This window comes from Trichomycterus rosablanca, chromosome 25 (genome assembly GCF_030014385.1).
Source record: "Trichomycterus rosablanca isolate fTriRos1 chromosome 25, fTriRos1.hap1, whole genome shotgun sequence".
Lineage (NCBI taxonomy): Eukaryota > Metazoa > Chordata > Actinopteri > Siluriformes > Trichomycteridae > Trichomycterus > Trichomycterus rosablanca.
This window is the reverse complement of record NC_086012.1, coordinates 8,086,839-8,110,144: the sequence shown is the minus strand read 5'-3', so window position 1 is coordinate 8,110,144 and position 23,306 is coordinate 8,086,839. Positions and strand designations below refer to the sequence as shown.

General features: G+C 42.2%; 1 protein-coding gene across 1 annotated transcript in view; it reads right to left on the bottom strand.

Moving 5' to 3' along the window:
- Positions 1–2,902: 2,902 nt before the first annotated feature.
- The window catches only part of myo10 (myosin X), an 85,414-nt gene continuing 65,010 nt past the window's right edge, over positions 2,903–23,306 (bottom strand). Inside the window, exons 30-41 of the mRNA XM_062987399.1 lie at positions 21,240–21,295; positions 11,855–11,997; positions 11,407–11,598; positions 10,751–10,908; positions 9,870–9,993; positions 9,445–9,745; positions 9,081–9,288; positions 8,847–8,983; positions 7,062–7,182; positions 6,024–6,473; positions 4,797–4,988; positions 2,903–3,703 (exon numbers count right to left, since the gene is read on the bottom strand). Coding sequence (XP_062843469.1) covers positions 3,602–3,703; positions 4,797–4,988; positions 6,024–6,473; positions 7,062–7,182; positions 8,847–8,983; positions 9,081–9,288; positions 9,445–9,745; positions 9,870–9,993; positions 10,751–10,908; positions 11,407–11,598; positions 11,855–11,997; positions 21,240–21,295 — 2,184 coding nt within the window. The 3' untranslated portion in view covers positions 2,903–3,601. The remainder of the gene's footprint in view (positions 3,704–4,796; positions 4,989–6,023; positions 6,474–7,061; positions 7,183–8,846; positions 8,984–9,080; positions 9,289–9,444; positions 9,746–9,869; positions 9,994–10,750; positions 10,909–11,406; positions 11,599–11,854; positions 11,998–21,239; positions 21,296–23,306) is intronic.

The following is a 23,306-nucleotide window of genomic DNA, read 5'->3' as shown; positions in this document are numbered from 1 at the left end:
TCTTCATCTTCTTTATAGTCGTCTTCTGGCTTTAAGCATTTGGGCGCATTACCGCCACCAACTGGGCTGGAAGCGTGAGAAGTGGCCGTGTTGCTTCTTAACTCATAAAACAGTTTTCATTTTAACAAAACATTTTAACAAAACATTACTATAGCAAATAAAGGTTCTTTTAGGAAGTATGATCCTGAAAGCACATGATATGATCAGTGTTCGTGTTTAACATTACGCTAATCAGCAATAACATTAAACTACATAATGTATAACCTAATATTGCATATGTCCTCCTCAAGCTGCCATGACTGCTTCTGACCCTTCAAGGCACAAGTCCTTTGATGTATTTTATTTGAATGGACAAAAATCCACTTTTTAAAAAAACATTTTATTTATTGAAGAAAAAACATTGTCCAAAACCAACTAGCCCTGTATAAAAAGTAATGTCCCTTTTAGTTACTCTATCAACAAATTGGCCAAAGCCTAGCAGGGGTTACAAAGTTACTTCTAAGGATCTGGAACTTTAGCGAACCACTGTGAAGTGCCATAATGTCCAAATAGAAACAGGTCCCTTGGAAGAGTGATGAATCTAAACAGAAGTGTGAATTAGGTACTCATACAAGGAGTAAAAATAGCCTTCCTATCTGCAGGCTTTAAGAAAGAGTGGCTGTAAGAAAGAGTTGAAAGGCGAAAACCACTGCTAGCCAAAATAAACATAAAGGCTTGTCCTAAATTTGCCAAAAAATGAATACTGTACCCCAAACCGTTTTGGGTACGATTTTGTGGACTGTGGCTGAGGAAGGAGACTGAAGGGGGTGATGAGTGGCTAAATAGCATAGCCACTGAGAGGTGCACTTGTCACTTGACAGTGCATTGACAGTGCCGGCCCCAAAACCTGAAAAATATAAGAAAAGGCTGCATCAGGAAGGATGTAAAAACTGTGCCAAAACAGGCAGGCAGGCCAGAATAATCAGCTGTGGCAACCCCAAACTATGAGGCTAGGGGTTGAAACATTTTCAGGAATTAAAAAACAATAATGTTATTAATTTGTTGTGTCTGAATACTAAGCTAAAAAAATTAAGTAAACACTTAAATCACACATTAGATCTTGAATAAAAGATTTAAGTTAAAAATCTTGATATAACCTGATATAAATTTGTTGAACAGAAACAAAATGTACCAACAGTCAGTGGAAGCCAAAACCCACTGATTAAAAAATTAAAATGTGTCTGTAAAAATTCCCAACAACTGGTTATGCTTCTGATGAAAAGACCTGGGGGATTGCCTCCCAGACCTGGATCAGGGCAACAGTAAGCTAGTTGTTTAGGGTGCTACTTGGCAGCATCAGATGCACTATACAGATGTTTTCAATTGAATTGAGGTCTGGGAAATTTGTAGGGCAAGTCTATAGCATCAATACCTTGGTCATCCAGGAACTGCTTACACACATGCTTCCATAGTAAACATTTCATTTCTCAAGTTTTAGTAAACAACAGTCAAAGAACACAAATCTGCTGAAACCTGTTAGAACCAAAGTGTTTTTTTTGTTGTTGTTTTTTGGAAATGGAAGAAAAATGTTAGTAAATAAGTACAAGTCAGCTTAAGTGCTTAGTAAAAAGGTGGGTTTTTAATCGTTTTTTAAAGACAGCAAGAGACTCAGATGTTCGGACAGACAGAGGAAGTTCATTCCACCACTTGGGTGCTAGAACAGAGAAGAGCCTTGATGCTTGTCTTCCTTTAGTCCTGGGTGGAGGCTCAAGTCGAGCGAGACTAGTGGCTCGGAGGTTGCGTGGTACAGAGTGGGGTTTGATTAGACCACGAAGGTAGCTTGGGGCTGGTCCATTTTTGGCTTTGTAGGCGAGCATCAGTGTTTTAAACTGAATGCGTGCAGCTACAGGAAGCCAGTGAAGAGAACGCAGCAGTGCGGTGATGTGGCAGTGTTTGGGCTGGTTAAAAACCAGACGGGCAGCTGCATTTTGAATGAGCTGCAAGGGTTTAATAGTGGACATGGGAGCTCCTGCCAGGAGGGAGTTGCAGTAGTCCAACCGTGAGATTACAGGTGATTGGATCAGAATCTGGGTAGCTTCCCTGGAGAGAAATGGTCGAATCTTCCTGATGTTGTACAGGAGGAACAGCACGATCTTGTCATGTTGGCTATATAAGGAGAGAAGGTCAGCTGGTTATCCAGGACAACACCAAGGCTTCTTACCTTATCAGATGGTCTGATCTGGGAGTCATCAAGAGAAATGACTAGGTCCTGGGTTGGAGACTGATCTCCGGGAATGAGCAACATCTCTGTCTTGCTGGGATTAAGTTTTAGATGATGAGCTGACATCCATTGTGAGATATCTCGCAGACACCAAAATGAAGTTAATTGATATTATTACAATATGTAGATTTTAGTGAGTACAGATAAGTGTGTTCACTTACAGCAGAATTGGTTGAGAACTTCTAATATCTGATCTAACTAGCTAATAACACAAAGATATTTTGTAAAAATCTATGCATTTTATAGAAACATGCAATATGCATTCACCCTGTAATTTTAATCACCAGAGCACCTTGTTTTGTTTACGTTCACCCACTTTTTGAAAAAGTGGAATTTCTCTGCATTTAATTAGCCAAGAGGATTGAATGTCATATTGATGCGTAGTTTAGATGCTCACTAGGTCCGTCATTTGGTTTCATCATGAATCATACTATGATATTTGAATCTGAATATATTTATAATAGTAATTGTTTATGAAAAAAAATAGTATTATGAAATGAAAGTTGAACAACCCAATGGCATATAAAAGATATAAATATAAAAATCTTAGACTAACAGTTTATCAGTTGCCTATATGTAGGCTTTTAGTAAATTAAACAGGGTGGTTTTTGATGGATGTGTTTTATAAATGACAACTGACACTGAAGTTGATTTTTTTATTACCTACAGCTTATACACAGAAAGGTTCAGATTGCTGGTGTTTTACTGCATTTAAAAAGTAGTTTTTTTCATCAAAATATTACAAGATTGCAGAAGTACTTTGGGATAAAGATAAAACACATTTCACCATTTAACAGAAAACATGATTCTTTAAAAATATACAGCTTTTTATACGTCATTGCACATTATAATCACATACATTATAAAGAGGCACTGAGGAGTGTGTGTGTGTGTATGTGTGTGTGTGTGTCTGGCTGGAGATTCTGCCTGCAGAACTCCAGTGAAATGCTACTAAATAAATCTGTAAATGCTTACTTAGCACCTCTGGAACACTTCAGGTAACATTTGCTACATACACAGAACTGCATCAGAAATGTAAATGGCACTGGTAAAAAAAAAAAAAAAAAAAAAAAAACCTGGTGAAAATTCATGCTGGTAAAAATTCGAGTTTTTAAAGACACTTGGTATTGCTGCACTGCATCTTCTGTGGTTTCAGGCACTTTCAGGTAAATTGTAAATAAAGTGTGATTATGTACACAATACTCAACCCCACATAATTACTGTTTGTTTTTATGAGGCTTTACTAGTCTCACTTCATATGAAAATGTCTAAAAACCCAGCCTGAACTCACAATTTGTCTATCTGAGGGTAGTGTAGGGGTGTGTTTAAAGTTCAGAGCGTTCACCAGTTGCTGCACTGGCTGCTGAATGATTGGCAAGTGCTGAAGCGTTTCTGTACAATCATGCTGATGTACGCTTTCATCAGCTTGGCGATGTCCATTACCTACACACACACACACAAAAACACACACAACCACGAAATATTACACACTGAAATAAATCAACTAGCACAAATACATGCATGCTGACTGACAAGCTTTTATTTCCCATGTAGAATTGCAACACAGCCATTTTCTTTAGTAGATCGAATGAAACAAGTGTATAGCGTAAGTCCACAACATCCCCTCACAGTTCCAGACTGTTGTAGTTTAGCCTCTGTCAGCAATGTTTTGATGTAATAAAAAATGTGAAAGTATTTCTAAGTTTTATTAAGACATTAACTTTTACTGCATATTTACTTTCTTGCTGCACTTTGGAAACCTTTGTCACATGTCACCCTCACTGTCCAAAAACTGGTACATGCTAGCATAAACCTTGTCGGCATGTATGAACCCGCCTGTCACGTGCCTGTTCCCAGGTAAACACTGCTGGGATCATCTGGTTGGGCATCTACATAAAGACATGATTGGCTGTGTCTGGGGGGATGATCGGAGCCCAGCGATGGATCAGCATCCTGTGCCGGATGTGTTACTACATTGTTTCTGACCAATACTTATTTCTGACCAGGGTTGTGGTAAGTCTGGAGATACAGTAAAACCTGTTCAGTTACTAATGTTTGTAGGGCACCACCCACCCACTTTAGACACATTTTAAAGCACCAAGTCCACCTTTTGCATGCTCATGTTTTTGGAGATGGTAGGAATCCAGAGTACTTACAGTCACCCCACAGGAACATCACATCATACTTAAAGAAACTGAATGGGTGCAAGGTTTAAATACAGATCTCCGGGACCCTAATGCCACCATGTCACCTTTAGTTAAAATTTAGGATTTTTTTTTTAGTTTGCACAAAAAAGGTTGTTGAGGCATAAATTTGGCTGCTACGGATCTCTACGTGTCAGTGTAGTGTGTAATGCTCATCTACAATTGGACATGTAATAGATGTTGTTGGAGTCACAAACCTGTATGACCCAAACAACACTGATTGAAAATAATTACATTAATGTAATGTGAAATGTACAGTATCTCAGTGTGTGTGAGTTGCTGTTTAAATCCATGTAATGTGCACTAGATCGATTGCTGAGTTGTTATATTACCTGACTGGTTTGGAAAAGGAGGTCTCTTCCCTCCACACTGATCTTGTAAATGTTGGGCTGTGGAGCTCCAAAAGACAAAATTGCCTCATAGGAAAACACCTCCAACGGCCATGCTTCTCCCTGCTTATACACACACACCCCCGTACGACTCACTCCTAGCCAGAGGTCTGCAGGGTAAACACCATCCATGCACTGACAGAGAGACAGAGAAAGAAAGACAGACAGTTTTTATGTAACATTACAAAGATGAAAAAAATCTCTATGATATAGATACATTTTAAAATGATCCTCTTTCATATCGACAGCATTGTTCTGGTCAGGTTAAAGGCTGTTCCGATTCCAGTGAAAAACATTGAGTGCAAGGCAAGGACAGAGCGCCAACCTATCACAGGGCTTTGGCCACTCCTTTTCCCCAGGCATAGCCAGTCATGTCTGTGTAGACCCCCAGCTGGCCACCACCACTACTGAGATTTAAACAATATGCAAGTCACCCATGCTGTGTGCACTTATGTATGTCCATACCCTGACAAATGTTGGCCTTTTCAACTGTTGGCTGATTTTTGCTACATTTGTTTGGATTTTTTTTATCATTTGAGCATTTAAGCATATAATGCCAATAGTTTTGTCCAACAAGCCCAAAGTCAGGTGTCCAAAACATTTTGTCCATGTAATGTAATCATGACCTGACAGTCTGTTTAGGCATCTATTACATGGATTAATGCATGCTTGAGTTTTGTTCAGTACCGACAAAACATTAAGAGCACTTAGCAGACACTTGTATACAAACCAAATTACAATTGTGACAAGCAACTGAGGGTTACATGCCTTGCTTATGGGTCCAACAGTGGCAACTTGGCTATGGTGGGGCTGAAACCAGCAACTTTCTGATTAATAGTCCACTACCTTAACAGCTAAACTACCACTGTCAGCATGATAAACTCCAAAAAAGGCATTGCTTGTCAACATTTGACAAGATTGTTAGCATTTGGCAGCAAAAACCAAACACAAAGCTAGCAAAACAAAAACAGTCCCCATGTTTCTGTGAGGCAATGATGGATAAAAACTGAAAGCATGAAGCAATGATTTGTTCATGCTATTCTGTGTGTATAGCAGCTAACACGTTTTGCTTAACAACAGGAAATCATAGCCATCAAATGTACAGGTTAATTTTGTTCTGTGTTTACATCCTTATACGTGTGTGTATGTGTGTGCATATGCATCATTTACCTCCATGTTGAACAGTGTGGACCCATAACCCTGCCACTCTCTGACCAAGTCCATGTATTTGATTATGGCATAATTCTGACTCATTCCCTGTAGCTTCTTCCATTTCTCAACCAAACAGCTTCTAAGCTCTGCCTTCTCATCCTGAAACCAGGCCTCAATTGCAGCAGTTCCGTCCACTTGTCTTTGCCGCCCCAGCGACCCCCGGAAGCTCCGTCTTAGAGTGCCTTCTAAGAAACTGCCCCGCTTTTTTTCAGGGCCTGCCGAGGCAGTGCTGCTAGAGAAGCGCTGAATACGAGCACGGAGACGTGCCACAGGGAACATCTGCTCCAGATCTGGCAAAGCTGTCTGGGTAGAATAGTCCCCAAAAAGATACTGAAGTCGAAGAGCTGCCAGGAACTGCAAAGTTTCCTCAGGAGCGGGATACTGCCCAGTGATCACAGCCTCATGGGCCTGACAGAAAGAACAAACACGCAGTGGAAAAAGGTAAGAAAATAAAGGTAAGAAAAATTTGACTTGCGAGGTGATAATGCTTAAAATCGTTCATTCATTCAGTTCTGCAGAGCTTAATAAATTCCTATAAACAACTTCCTAAAATTACATTTAGCTCCAGAATTTTTTCTACCCTTGGTAAAGCTCACAAAAAGTCATTAAAAGATGTTTTCGTGGGTAATTAGCTTAACCACACACTAGAAATATGAGAAAAATCCAACCTTTAGCTGAAATTAATTTATTCCTCTGAAAATTGAAACAGTTATCAAAATCATTTTTGAACACTAGTTTGTGCCATTGTTTGGCATCCACTGAAATGTTAATGAACAGCATACAACTAAAGTTTTTAAAAAACTCTTTAATAGGTTGCACCATGACCTGTTTCATGAGAAAATTACAAATTACGTGTGCTGACCCTTAAAAATATGTTTATTGCATGTTTATTCATGATCATTTTCTTAAACCTTTACCAAAGGTTTTAAAAATTTGAAAGAGACATGACGACATCAAAAACAGATGAAATCCATCATGTTGAGTAAGAAACTGCACCTGTTCAAACATGAAGGCAAACTCCACACTGTCCACAGGAATGTTTTCAGTGTCTGTGAAACAGTATAGCTTAAAATATAACCTCCATTCCTCAGCTTGATCATCTTTTCCATTTGCCAATCTGAAAGAGAAAGAATAAAATAGTGTCTGGTCTGACTGGATATAATGATAATGACATGTAGTAAAGCAGTCCTTAAGAAAACGTCATACGGTGAAATCAGACCTGATTTTAACATTTTAATTTTAATTAAATTAAAACTCCACCAACTAATCTTTCACATATTTAGTTTTGCCAAAAATGTAAATAAAAAGGCAGGTCCTAAAAAACATTATTTACAACTGCCAATGAGTTATTGGTCGACATCTTTTACTCAAAAGGTAAAAAGCACTTACTATCATAAAAAAGAATATGACAATGAACATAGACACTAAAACCCTTTGAAAATGTTCCATTTTTTTTTTTTTTTTATATTTTTGTTTATGCATTTTCTCCCCTTTTTCTCCCGACTTTAGCACACCCAATTACCCATTTACATTATACTTCCTATCTACTGATGCTGATCCCTGCCCTGATTGAGAGCGAGACTGACACATGCCCCCTCCGACACATGTGCAGTAGCCGACTGCATCTTTTCACCTGCACGAGGCAAATTTATATGCGGATCAGCTTTGTGTACAGAGAGCCACACCCTGATCAACACATTATTCCTCGACCCCGTGCAGGCACCATCAATCAGCCAGCAGAAGTCGTAATTGCCTTAGTTACGAGGAGATCCCTGTCCGGCTCCCACCCTGTATGAACAACACCAATAGTTGTTCATGTAGGCACCCAGCAGAGCTGAGTTTCGAACCGACAAGTTGTGTTAGCGTTTTTTACCGCTGCGCCACCTGAGCGCCTCCAAATTTTATAAAATTATGAAATCAATACATATTTTTTCATTTCATTTCAATTGTTTTACTGCTGCTTTATTCTGGTCAGGGTCATGATGAGTCTGACTGTTTAGGTGCAGCCTAAAGTTACTACACAGACGTCCCTTCTAGGGCTTGGCGATATTGCTAAAAAATTCAATCTTGTTTCTTTGCAAATTTATTAACTATTCTCGATTGTGATTTATTTTGTTTGTTCTTGTATAATGCCACTGAAAAAAGACACAAATTTCTTTTTTTGCATTTTAATTTAAAAGACTGCAGAAGTGCAAAAATAGTAACAGCACCATGGATACTTCAAATATCCTTTCAAAGGACTCAAACTGTGCAAGCACAACAACATTTGAAAATGTTCCATTTAAAAAAAAAAAATTTTTGTTTATGCATTTTCTCCCCTTTTCCTCCCGACTTTAGCACACCCAATTACCCATTTACATTATACTTTCTCTCTACTGATGCTGGTCCCTGCCCTGATTGAGAGCGAGACTGACACATGCCCCCTCCGACACGTGCAGTAGCCGACTGCATCTTTTCACCTAAAGCACTAGTCCCTTCTATAGACATAGATCAGGAGAGAAAAAACTTTGTAAATCCCGTACAGGAAAAGCACTCAGACAAGAGACAAGGTAAGTTTGAAATGCCTTCATTAATTCAGAGCTTATATAGACACAAATATCTCTAGAAAAGGCTTAACGTTTAGTTACAGGAATTGAGGATACATTTGGCAGAGATACATTTGACATCTCAGTTTGAGCGTAATATACTGCAGCACTCGAGTGCCATGATGTAAAACCTACCTTTTAAAACGAGAAAAAATGGGTATTTCATAGAAGTGAAATAAAAAGAACTCAAACTGACCTTTCAAACTTGGCAAGGACATCTGCCACTATGGTGCGGCCCTCAATGGCCTTGTCTGTGCTGCCATCGTGTTCAAACAGAGCAAACATGTTCCTGCTGTCCTCCATAGCAAGACCCTTCAACAACTTATCCACCACCTACAAACCCACACATGACAAAACACATAATAACATGGTATTGAATTGAAATTCATATTGACAGTTAAGCTGGGAATTGTTAATGGAACTTGTGTACCTCTCCTGCTGTAGTGTGTGAGTTAATGACTATTTTGCAGGATCCTCCACCATGGCAATATACAGTTGAGGTCATTTCTTGTCTGTTGAGAATAGCTTTGAGCTCTTCGCGTGAAGGTACACACTCTCGGGCACGCACATGTCGCAATGACTCTTGGGAAAAAACAGCATATCGATCCATCTCTGTACCTGGGTATAACTCGCGTGTCCTGTCAATCAATCAAAATAATCAATAAGTTAATAATCATTAATTTAAACCAACTTTTGCTTTCTTTATTACATATGTATATCTGTTGTAATACTGACATAAGATTCATGATAGAGGGTGCACATGCAGATGTGCACACAAAGAGAGAACCACTGACCTTTTGAGGTGAAATTTGAGGTATTTCAGGATGCTCCTAGAGGTGGGACTAAATGTACAGCACAAGCAGGATATAAGCTGCCAGCCACTGATGTGGGCGGGGCCACTTGGCTCTGTTGGCCGGGTTGTTTGTTTGATGAGTTGGCAGTAGAGTTCATCTCTCAGGGGTCGCAAGTCATGTGCTGTCTGAAGAAGACCCTGGATGATCAATATAGGGTCGGACGCACCCTCAAGCTGCTGAATAGTGCTAAAGAGTTTCAGAGCCTTGCCCTGCAAGGTGCTGTAGCTACTTCCATTTTCATCTACAAAGCAGAAAACATTCCAGTCAGGTGTATCTACTGCTGGCAGCAGCTTCACATGTCAAAGCAGGTCTCTGGCGCACCGGCAAAGGTTGCCAAAGTGCAAGAAAAAATGTGTGGTACTTACAACTGTGATGGACATCCCCATAGGGCAGAGGCAGTAGTGGTGTATGTAGGGAATGGTGTGTGTAGCGCAGTATTGGGTTCCTCTTGTAAATCTGATCCACCACCTCGGAGTTTAGACAGTTCTCCTAAAATGCATGGATATTTTTTTTTTATGTAGTTTTAACAAACAACAATTTTAACCTATATTTCCTGCAGGCCAAAAGATCAGTGAATTTATTCACTAAACACTAATTTTATTCATTTATTATCGGGAACTGTTTCATGCTGATTAGACTTGTGATGGATTCATAGACTAACCTGGAAACACTGTAAACAATGCAACCTAGAGAGAGTGGCATCACATGACACCTAATCTATGTCGCCAATTGTAGCATACCTTTCTCTTGTCACTGCTGATGCCTGTACCCCCCATCGAGGAGGGCCTCTGACAATCTCCTCTGCCACCACCTTACAGGCTCCAATCTCTTTCAGGTTGTGTCTCTTGCATAGGATATAATCCCACTGTATGCACCTTCCTCCACTCTGTTCTTCACACCTCCTCATCAGCTATATTCCTTTCACATTTCTACACCATGGTAGAACAGTTTAAACCCACCTCCAACATTTCTAGCCTTACTCCCCTTCCACTTGCACAAATAGCTGTCAACCCTACTCCTTTACATCAGATCAGCTAGCCTTCTCCCTTTACCAGTCATAGTGCCCACGTTTAAAGTTCCAACTATCACCTCCACACCTTTTAAAAAAAGTTTTATTAAAGCCTTCTACAATAATACGTCACAAGCATTTATTTACTGCGCTAACAACTGCACTAAATTTTACTGAGCTAATTTTAGCAAAGTGTTGTGAAAATGTTATTGCAATGTTAGTGGCTGTGTGAATTACCTTAATGTCCTGGATGAGTTGCTGAGTGTGTGTGTCTATGGGTGGTTTGCTATCAATAACATTTTGCACAGCACTGGCCCAGCGACACACTTCACTCTGCAGCTTACTGTACAGTCTGTAGGAATGCTTACGCCCGAAGACTGTTATACTCCAGTAACCTACACACACACACACACACACACACATATATACATTTTCATCACTGGGCACAATGCAGTTACACACCCTGGACAGGCCCCCAGTAATGTCTGGATGATAAATGCAAAAAAGAAAACAGTAATTGTGTGTAATTCTCTCAACTAGTAAATACACCCTTCTTTCCTGCTAAAAAAGTTTTTATAGGCTTGAGTTCAAAGCTCTGGGCAGACCACTGGAGTACCTCTATACCAAACACACAGTGGAACAGTTATGCTAAAACTGTGAAGGGCCTACTTCAAACTGTTAGGACAAAATGTAAAGCATATCATTTATTTAATATAATTGATTTCACACACCTTTTAGCACTGAGTGTGGCTTAAACACCTGAACTAAAAATTGAAATAGTCATTCACAATGGTCATTCACTATGGTCATTCACATACCAACATAAACCAACAGAGTTTAAGTTTGTATGTCTGTTTGTGCTTGTGCATGTGTGTGTGCGTGTGTGTACTAACCAGTCTCTTTATTCACTCTCTCGTCAGGGGGCAGCACAGAACAGAGGCTATTTAGCAGAAGAGAGCCGAGTTTAAGAGAATTCCGCTCTGAACTTTTATAGTAGTCCAGGGAATTATGAGTAAGCAGAAACCAACGTTTCTTCAATCTTAAGTTGCCACGGCTACTACCATTAATTTCTTTATGCAACCAGCCTGATAGAGAAAAAAAGAAGGAAAGAAAATAAGGTAACTGGAACTAAAACTAAAGGAAGAACACAAAATTATTTCTAAAAAGCATAATGATGCAGGAGTGGTCCAGGCTGAATTTTAGACTGTTGGTAAGATTACAGCTTCCTTATAACATTTATATACTTCGTTATGGTCTAATATAACAGTATGCTAGTGCATGTCTGTGGTCCTATTTTTAAGACATGATGTGTGGGTATGAACTAATAGACTAAACTCTCACCCCTGATGATAAACTCTTGGCCCTGGACGCGGGTGTCTCCTTTAGAGCGCTGCAGTAGGGCGATCCAGTGGTGCATCTCCTCTGGGCTTTCAGCATTACAGTGCAAGACACGATGAGCTGTGATGATGACAAAGGAGTTTGGCCTGTGAAGAACAAAAAAGTAAAAGAGAGAGAGGATGAAATAAAAAGGCAGATGGTGAGGGAGAAATATCAAGGATGTGGAGGAGAAAGGGGGGTTGAAATAATGGAGGCAAGAAAAAAAGTAAAAATGAATCCCTGACAATTCCAGTTTTTGTGGCTTCTTGATATGGTTTACATGTGATGTATTTTCTGTGTAATATATTTTGCAAGTAAAAATTGCAAGTTTCAAGTTTCCATGACCAGTGACTAATTCGCAGTCAGATGGGAATAGTGAGCAGCTGACCTGTCGCTGACTAGTCCATTATGTCACGCTTTGAGCCACTGTGTGCTCTGGTGCTCCTAATGTGCCATGCCCCCCTCTCCATGAGCACACTCTGTCTCCTGCCACACCCCATTCCTGATTGGCTCTCCTGGGCTAATTAGCTCCAGCTGCTCCTAATAAAAGGAGGCAGCCCCTCTACAGACTCGGAGAACTATTGAACTGAACTGAACTTGGTTTTGTCTGTGGTGGAACTCTGTTTGGTGACACTGGACTTCTGTTGGACGTTATTTCGGTTTGTGTGCTTTCGTGTGGGACTAGGTATGGTCTTTTGTCTTAGCTTATGTTACTAGCCGTGTGCTTAGTTTGTGTTACTAGCCGTGTGCTTAGCTTATGTTACTAGCCGTGTGCTTAGCTTATGTTACTAGCCGTGTGCTTAGCTTATGTTACTAGCCGTGTGCTTAGCTTATGTTACTAGCCGTGTGCTTATCTTGTGTTACTAGCCGTGTGCTTATCTTGTGTTACTAGCCGTGTGCTTAGTTTGTGTTACTAGCCGTGTGCTTAGCTTATGTTACTAGCCGTGTGCTTAGTTTGTGTTACTAGCCGTGCTTAGCTTATGTTACTATGTAAATAGCTTATGTTCCTAATAAATATATCCTTGATTTAGTTCCCATCTCTGCGCGTGTGTCCGCCCCTTTGTCTAGCCGTAGACCCCCCCGTGACATAATAGTTCTCCTGCCTAGGACGCAGCGAGATGTTGGTTTTAGGGTTTCCGGAGTTTGACTCCATGGGGTTTCCTCTAACCTTCTTGCTTTATAAGCCAGCTCCCTATGATGGAAGCGACCTTTTGGTCGAGGGCTTCCTGCTTCAGAGCCAGCTCTACCTGCAAAACCTTCTCGACCCTCAGCCTTCTGAAACACAAAAGGTGCTGTTCATGATGTCAAGGCTGAGGGGTGCTGCGCGAGAATGGGCTAGGCAGCTCTGGTCTGAGAGGGGAGCTGCGCTTGTCTCGGTTAAGGAGTTTGAGGGCCTCATGCGAGCCAAATTTTCAGGCAAGAACCCCTTCGAGTTTGGTATGGGGAAGTTGGTGAAACCTCCCGTACCCATAGGAGATGCTCCACGCAGCAGAGTGCCCACTGCAGCTAATGCCCGGCATCCAGTGCCTGCTGGGGAACCTCAATTTTCCCCAGTGCCCACTGCAGATGTGGTCCGGGTGCCAGTGCCTGCTCATATTGCTCGTGACCGTCCCAAGTTCTTGTTAGGAGCCACTCAGGATAGTTTGTATAGTCCTGTGCCTCGTACTGACCCCAAGGGCTCCAGGGGCCCTTTTGTTTGTTTGCCGCCTCCATTTTCAGGTACTCGGGTTCGAGTGAGTCCTTTGCCAAGTCCGTCTGTTTCCTTGGCTCGTAGTCAGTCTAATTCTTTGGTTAGGAAAGTTTATGATTGTATCCTGCCAGTTCGGCTGTGTTCATGTTCGCCTGTGTCGAAGTCAAACAGTTCCAAGTCCTCTCCAGTGTTTTCGCAGCCGAGTCCAGTCTCTCCAGGGTCCAAACAGCTGACTTCTGACACATATCCAGGGTCCAAGCAGCTGATTTCGGACGCCTCTCCAGTGTTTTCGCAGCCGAGTCCAGTCTCTCCAGGGTCCAAACAGCTGACTTTTGACGCATATCCAGGGTCCAAGCAGCTGATTTCGGACGCCTCTCCAGTGTTTTCGCAGCCGAGTCCAGTCTCTCCAGGGTCCAAACAGCTGACTTTTGAAGCATATCCAGGGTCCAAGCAGCTGATTTCGGACGCCTCTCCAGTGTTTTCGCAGCTGAGTGACGTTTCTCCAGTGTTTTCGCAAGTGACTTCGGACACCTCTCCAGGGTCCTCACCATTGTTTCAAGAAGTTTCTCAAGAATTTTCTCTCCAGGGTCCTCACAGCTGAGTGATGTTTCTCTAGTGTTTTCGCAGCTGACTTTGGACGCCTCTCCAGGGTCCTCGCAGCTGAATGACGTTTCTCCAGTGTTTTCGCAAGTGACTTCGGACACCTCTCCAGGGTCCTCACAGCTGAGTGATGTTTCTCTAGTGTTTTCGCAGCTGACTTTGGACGCCTCTCCAGGGTCCTCGCAGCTGAATGACGTTTCTCCAGTGTTTTCGCAAGTGACTTCGGACACCTCTCCAGGGTCCTCACAGCTGAGTGATGTTTCTCTAGTGTTTTCGCAGCTGACTTTGGACGCCTCTCCAGGGTCCTCGCAGCTGAATGACGTTTCTCCAGTGTTTTCGCAAGTGACTTCGGACACCTCTCCAGGGTCCTCACAGCTGAGTGATGTTTCGCTAGTGTTTTCGCAGCTGAATGACGTTTCTCCAGTGTTTTCGCAGCTGACTTCGGACGCCTCGCCAGGGTCCTCGCAGCTGTATGACGTTTCTCCAGTGTTTTCGCAGCTGATTTCGGACGCCTCTCCAGGGTCCTCCAGGGTCCTCGCAGCTGAATGACGTTTCTCCAGTGTTTTCCCAAGTGACTTCGGACGCCTCTCCAGGGTCCTCACAGCTGAGTGATGTTTCTCTAGTGTTTTCGCAGCTGACTTCGGACGCCTCTCCAGGGTCCTCGCAGCTGAATGACGTTTCTCCAGGATTTTCGCAGTTAACTCCGGACGCCTCTTCTCAAGGGTCCTTGCAGCTGTATGACGTTTCTCCAGTGTTTTCGCAGCTGATTTCGGACGCCTCTCCAGGGTCCTCGCAGCTGAATGACGTTTCTCCAGTGTTTTCCCAAGTGACTTCGGACGCCTCTCCAGGGTCCTCACAGCTGAGTGATGTTTCTCTAGTGTTTTCGCAGCTGACTTCGGACGCCTCTCCAGGGTCCTCGCAGCTGAATGACGTTTCTCCAGGATTTTCGCAGTTAACTCCGGACGCCTCTTCTCAAGGGTCCTCGCAGCTGAATGACGTTTCTCCAGGATTTTCGCAGTTAACTCCGGACGCCTCTTCTCAAGGGTCCTCGCAGCTGAATGACGTTTCTCCAGGATTTTCGCAGTTAACTCCGGACGCCTCTTCTCAAGGGTCCTCGCAGCTGACTCCGGACGCCTCTTCGCCAGGGTCCTCGCAGCTGACTCCGGACGCCTCTTCGCCAGGGTCCTCGCAGCTGACTCCGGACGCCTCTTCGCCACGGTCCTCGCAGCTGACTCCGGACGCCTCTTCGCCAGGGTCCTCGCAGCTGACTCCGGACGCCTCTTCGCCAGGGTCCTCGCAGCTGACTCCGGACGCCTCTTCTCAAGGGTCCTCGCAGCTGACTCCGGATGCCTCTTCTCAAGGGTCCTCGCAGCTGACTCCGGATGCCTCTTCTCAAGGGTCCTCGCAGCTGACTCCGGACGCCTCTTCGCCAGGGTCCTCGCAGCTGACTCCGGACGCCTCTTCGCCAGGGTCCTCGCAGCTGACTCCGGACGCCTCTTCGCCAGGGTCCTCGCAGCTGACTCCGGACGCCTCTTCGCCAGGGTCCTCGCAGCTGACTCCGGACGCCTCTTCGCCAGGGTCCTCGCAGCTGACTCCGGACGCCTCTTCGCCAGGGTCCTCGCAGCTGACTCCGGACGCCTCTTCGCCAGGGTCCTCGCAGCTGACTCCGGACGCCTCTTCGCCAGGGTCCTCGCAGCTGACTCCGGAAGCCTCTTCGCCAGGGTCCTCGCAGCTGACTCCGGACGCCTCTTCGCCAGGGTCCTCGCAGCTGACTCCGGACGCCTCTTCGCAAGGGTCCTCGCAGCTGACTCCGGACGCCTCTTCGCCAGGGTCCTCGCAGCTGACTCCGGACGCCTCTTCGCCAAGGTCCTCACAGCTGACTCCGGACGCCTCTTCGCCAGGCTCCACGCAGCTGGTTTTTGGTCTCAAGTCGGCGCCCCCCGATGGCGCTTTTGGTCTCAAGTTGGCGCCCCCCGATGGCGCTTTTGGTCTCAATAAAAGGAGGCAGCCCCTCTACAGACTCTGAGAACTATTGAACTGAACTGAACTTGGTTTTGTCTGTGGTGGAACTCTGTTTGGTGACACTGGACTTCTGTTGGACGTTATTTCGGTTTGTGTGCTTTCGTGTGGGACTAGGTATGGTCTTTTGTCTTAGCTTATGTTACTAGCCGTGTGCTTATCTTATGTTACTAGCCGTGTGCTTAGTTTGTGTTACTAGCCGTGTGCTTAGCTTATGTTACTAGCCGTGTGCTTAGCTTATGTTACTAGCCGTGTGCTTAGCTTATGTTACTATGTAAATAGCTTATGTTCCTAATAAATATATCCTTGATTTAGTTCCCATCTCTGCGTGTGTGTCCGCCCCTTTGTCTAGCCGTAGACCCCCCCGTGACACATTAATGTGAATGATGCTTTGTTTCTGGTGTCATATTGTAAAACATTATGTATAGTTTATCATTCTACTTTTTCAGGATTTTGATGAATATTTATTACATTAATTTTTTTAATACATTTATTAAATTAAATTCATTTTAGGTAACATGCTAAATGTTAGCTTGCTAGCAACTGAAAACCATTTGATCAATTTGGGACTGTAGAAAAGAAGGAAAAAAATACACTGATGAGCCAAAACGTTAGAAACATCCACTAAAACCCTTATGCCAATGTTCATAATGACTGTGGATGTGAAAGTCCTAGATATATTACAACCCCCAATCACAAAAAGTTGGACAGTATGGAAAATGCAAATAAAATAAAAATGCAGTGTTCCTTACATTTACTTTTATTTGACTGTAGACAGTTTGAACTAGATCTGGCTCGATACCACTTTTTTATGTCTGATACCAATACCACAAATTGAGTATCTGCCGATACCGATACCAATACGATACCGTCAGTTCTCCTCTCAAACAACTAAGCAGTAAGAATACATGTCTCAATGCACCATGGTTAAACTAGCTGTCTAAATAACAATGCTCAGACTGTGAAACAAATATTCTAAAGCAATAAATACATAACCTACAAAATCACACTTATGCAAAACTGCTGTTTTTATTTTAAGTTTTACACACATTTAGCAGCATTTTTGGTTTCACTTACGTTCAAGCTGTTGTTCATGTGACACATCTCGCTTTATATAAGTGTAACATTATTATTGTTATTATTACGGCGTGTCGTCCAAAGTGTGGACGTCAATCAAACGCGATGGACCAATTAGATTTGACAGAGTTTGGTTGAGATTTTCCATTAAAGTTCTGTCTGTCTGTCTGTTTAGATTATTAAAAACCAAAGCGCACTTATTAAATGGATTTTGAAGAGGACAGCTGTCAGGATTAATCGGTGAGGATGTGAGATATCTCCAAGCTGGGACAAGATAGGTTTTCTTTATTTTTAATGCTAAAAGTTTAAGTAGATCATTGTGTTTTAATTTCTGAATGGCTGTTGCAGAGGAGTTGTAGATCAGTGGCACATGTTAATGATGTCATCAAGATGCACCTTGTTACGGCAGTTGCCGAGTGAGCTGGCAATAAACGACACTGTTGGTGTAATGTTTGGTTATATACGTACTTTGAATGAGACTTATTTTGATATACCTGGTAAAGGAAACAGTAAGGGTGTTTTACCACTAGTTGGCTTCGCACCCGTGTTACGTGCATGAACGAATGGGTGTAGCGGGAGTTAATAAAGATGAAGTAACAGAGTCCGTATAACGGTGTGGACCTGAATTTATTTGTAGACAGGCAGACACAACAGTTGAAACGTATCTTCGTGTGTTATTTGCTTTACACAAACAATGGCCTTATTTACAGTAAGTGTTATTTACATTAAGCAACAGAATCGGATCACACTTTTTTTTCTTGCGATATACGATCCAGTGATTTGGGGCAATATCGGAGTATCGGATCGGTGCCAGCCCTAGTTTAAACCCAAAATATTTCATGTTTTGTCTGGTCAACTTCATGTAATTTATTAATAAACCTCCATTCCTTTATTTCAGGCCTGCAACACATTCCAAAAAAGTTGGGACGGGGGCAATTTAGGGCTAGTAATGAGGTGAAAAAACTAAATAATAATGTGATTCCAAACAGGTGATGTCAACATGTGATTGTAATCATGATTTGGTACAAAAGCAGCATCCAGGAAAGGCTGAGTCTTTGATGAGCAAAGATGGTCAGAGGGTCTCCAGTTTGCCAACAAATGCGTGAGAAAATTATTGAAATGTTTAAAAACAATGTACCTCATAGAAAGATTAGAAGGTATTTGTGTATTTTTCCCTCTACAGTGCACAATATCATCAAACAATTCAAGGAATCGAGGAATTTCAGTGCATAAAGGCCAAGGGCGCAAGCTTAAGCTGAACGCCCATGATGTTCTATCCCTCAGACGGCACTGCATCAAGAACCGCCACTCAACAATAGCTGATATAACCACATGGGTGAGGGATTACTTTGGCAAACCTTTATCAAGCAATACAGAGTTACATGCACAAATGCCACTTAAAACTTTACTGTGCAAAAAAAAGCCTTGTGTTAACCATGTCCAGATGTGGTGTCGACTTCACTGGGCTCTGAGGCATCTAGGATGGACCATCACACAGTGGAAACGTGTACTGTGGTCAGATGAATCAGCATTCTAGGTCTTTTTTGGGAAAAAAATGGACGCCGTGTGCTCCGGACCGAAGAGGAAAAGGACCATCCCGACTTATCAGCATTAAGTCCAAAAGCCAGGGTCTGTTATTGGATGGGGCTGTGTCAGTGCCCTTAGTAAAAGTAATTTACACTTCTGTGATTACAGCATTAATGCAGAATTAATAATTGAGATCTTAGAGCAACATATTGCCTTCAAGACATCATCTTTTCCAGGGACGTCCATGCATTTTTCAACAAGACAATGCTGCACACATAACAAAGGCATGGCTGCGGAAGAAGAGGGTACAGGTACTGGACTGGCTTGCCTGCAGTCCTGACCCGTCCCCAATAGAGAATGTGTGGAGAATTTTGAAATGAAAAATGCGGCAACAACGACCCTGTACTTTCACATCTTAATACATGTTTGCAGGAAGAATGGGACAAAATAAAACCTGAAATACTAAATCGCTAGGTATCCTCTGTGCCAAAACATCTTTTAAGTGTGTGACATTACAAAGGGGTAAATGCTTTACTGTCCCAACTTTTTTTAGAATGTGTTGCAGGCCTAAAATGCAGGAATTGATGTTTATTAATAACTGAAATGACCAGACAAAATATTAAATATCTCAGGTTCATACTGACAGCAATGAAATAAAAGTAAATGTAAGAAACATTTTCCATGATGTCCCAACTTTTTCTGATTTGGGGTTGTAGAATGCAGCAGATATGATCAAACAAGGTCCTAGGTGACTTTGATATGTGTCAAATCTAAGAAGAGACAAGCCACAAACAGCTAACAGCCAAGACCCATTAATACCAGAGGACGAGAAGACTATGGCATGTGGTAGGGACCAGCAGAAGAGGTTAGAGTTAGATAAATGGCATGTAAAGGATCCTGGCAAAAAAGATTCTCTGGTCTGATAAGAGAGAAATTTAACTATTCATACAGAACAGCAAGCACCATGTCTGGACATGACATCACCTGGTTAATGAACATGATGGTGGCTGCATCATGCCATAGGGGTGCTTCTTAGCTGTAAAAGACTGATAACAATTGAGGGCAGACAAATGGGGTAAATAGTTTATCTTTACATAACAATGTAAACATAACTATGACCCAAATCGCACAGCTACAATATCACTGGAGTGGCTTTAGGGCAATTTTTTGGGTGGCCCAGCCAAAAACCAGACTTGAACCATCTGTGCAGAGAAGAGATTCATGTCTACAGATGCTGCAGATAGTTTACAAATGCTCACAATCCAATCTGACTATGTATGAAGGATCTGCAATGAAGAACGGGATAAACTGGCCAAATCCAGGTGTATTTTAGAGGACTAGCATCTGTAATTGCTGCCAAAAGGGCTCCTACAAACTAGTAAAAGGCTGATTATTTTTGTAAATAAGAAATTTCATATTTTTTATTCATTTTTCAACTTACTCTAAATGCATGTTTTTACAGTAGACCCTTGAGTTACGAACTGTTTACCATACAAACATTTTGGGTTACGAATGATCTTTTTCAACTTAACATACAAACAAATTTTGGATTACGAACAGAAATCCGCGAAACACGTGACGTCACGAACAAGTTGACTCCAGCCGTCTCTCTCTCTCTATATATAGTGAGCGAACATTCGGACAGCGGACGGTGTTTTTCCGGTGTTTTCTTTATTTTTGTAAAATTCAATAATAAAATGTCCCCAAAGAAAGTGCAGAGGAAGCGTAGTGTTGAGAAAATGAAAAAAAAAATCACTATTTGTTGTGTTGTATAATTACTCCTGCCTGTAGCTGTCACTGTGTATCAGACAGAGGGGACAGTGAGTGAGAGAGAAGAAGGAATTCAGCTCAGTAAAGTAGTCTTTCTTCCGTGCAATTACACCTACTAAATAAAATACTATTGAAATAAAGAGGGAAATAATAGAGAAATATGAGAGTTGTTGTTTCTGGTAGATACATTTTATATAAAAAGAAGGACATTTATTATAGTGTATGGTACTGCACACGTACTGTACTGAAATGTGTGTTTTATGTACAGTACTACTGTGTATTGTTGTTTATTATTGTTTATTACAGTAATGTCTATTCTATAATTTAAGATTTAAGGGAAAATATACTTGTATTTATAACAAAAAAAGACAATTAAAGACATTAGAAAGGTTAGGTAAGGGGGTGGTTTTGGAGGTCTGGCAGGGATTAATTCTATTTACATTATTTCTTATGGGAAAAATAGGTTTAACTAACGAACATTTTGACTTAAGAACAGCCCTTTGGAACCAATTAAATTCATAAGTCATTAAGACATTGTAAGGCATTAATTGTAGAGTGATGGGTAAATATGATAATTATATCCATTAAAAATTAAGTCCACAATAAAGTGTACACACAGTGAAGGAGTCTGAAATGTATATATAGTGTGTGTATGCGTATGGATACCTCTCTGGGTTATCTGATGCACACACAGAGTCAATCATGCCTACATCCAACGTGCCCTAAAAAAAGAGGAACTTGTGTTTAAACAACAAACTGTTTTAATAATGAGGCACCAGTGTGACACACAAAAAATACTACAGTGTCAATAGAAACATCAACCATGTGAGTGAGTTACAAGACACTAATATACCGACCAGGCATAACATTATGATCACTGACAGGTGAAGTGAATAACACTGATTATCTTTTCATCACGGCACCTGTTAGTGGGTGGGATATATTAGGCAGCAAGTGAACATTTTATCCAAACAGTTGATGTGTTAGAAGCAGAAAAAATGGCCAAGTGTAAGAATTTGAGCGAGTTTGACAGGGGGGCAAATTGTGATGGCTAGACAACTGGGTCAGAGCATCTCCAAAACTGCAGCTCTTGTGGGGTGTTCCCGGTCTGCAGTGGTCAGTATCTATCAAAAGTGGTCCAAGGAAGGAACAGTAGTAAACCGGCGACAGGGTCACGGGCGGCCAAGCTTCACTGATGCACGTGGGAAGCGAAGGCTGGCCCGTGTGGTCTGATTCAACAGACAAGTTACTGTAGCTGAAATTGCTAAAAAAGTTAATGCTGGTTCTGATAGAAAGGTGTCAGAATACAAAGTGCATCGCAGTTTGTTGGGGCTGCATAGCCGCAGACCAGTCAGGGTGCCCATGCAGTTCCAATGCAGGGTGAGCATTGGAACTAGACCACGGATCAATGGAAGAAGGTGGCCTGGTCTGATGAATCACGTTTTCTTTCACATCACGTGGCTTACCTGGGGAACACATGGCACCAGGATGCACTATGGGAAGAAGGCATGCCGGGGGAGGCAGTGGGATGCTTTGGGCAATGTTCTGCTGGATGTTACTTTGACATGTACCTCCTACCTAAGCATTGTTGCAGACCATGTACACCCTTTGATGGAAATGGTATTCCCTGATGGCTGTGGTCTCTTTCAGCAGGATAATGTGCCCTGCCACAAAGCAAAAATGGTTCATCTGTGGGATGTGCTGGACAAACAAGTCTGATCCATGGAGGCCCCACCTCGCAACTTACAGGAGTTAAAGGATCTGCTGCAAACATCTTGGTTCCAGATACCACAGCACACTTACAGGGGTCTAGTGGAGTCTGGGTCTATTAAGGTGGTCATAATGTGATGCCTCATCAGTGTATAGCTAATATAAGGACATTCATTATTACCTATTTATACATACACTAACCTACTACAGCTAATATGAGACCCTTGGAATTTGTACTATCAGCCAGTTGGGCATCTACACAGATGAGATTGGGGGGCATGCAGTCTAGTCATTGGGAGGTGGACTTGTCAATGCACACTCAGTGCCTGTCCCAAGCGCAGATGAAATAAGGACGTTCGCATCAGGCAGGACAGCCGACGTAAAAACTGTGCCAAGTCAGGTATGTAAGCCAGAATAATCCGCTGTGGTGACCCCTAATAGGGGAGCAGCCAGAAAGCCACCTCACCAGACACAGCCAATATGTATGTAGACACCCAACCGGCTCATCGCACCTCTGGGGATTAAAACCCTTAATTTCATCAGTAGTAGACTAGCGTAATTCACAGCTGTGCTACCCGAGTGCCACTGTACATAATCAATTATACAAAATAAACCATATGTTTGGAACTTTGTGGCAACAGTTTTAGGAAGGCCTTTATCTGTTCTATCATGATTGTGCCCTAGTTTGGAGTTGTGCGGAGGAAATCCATGGCCTGCACAGAGCCATGACTTTAATGCCATTAAACAGGCCTCAGCCATCATCTGTGTCTGACCTCACAAATGCTCTTTTAACTAAATAGGGAAAATCCCACATTTTATGGAAAGCCTTCCCATAAAGACTAGAGGCAGTGAGAGGCACAATGCATACAGAATCTTTTGCTGTGTTTATGTGAGCCTGCTGATATGAGGCCCAGAATCTTGAAATTTTCCCAAGAAAATATGCATCGACATAAACACATGAACTTCTTTTTAATTCCCTGATTTACTTTTTAATTTATTTACTTTGTATTCTGTTTGTTTATG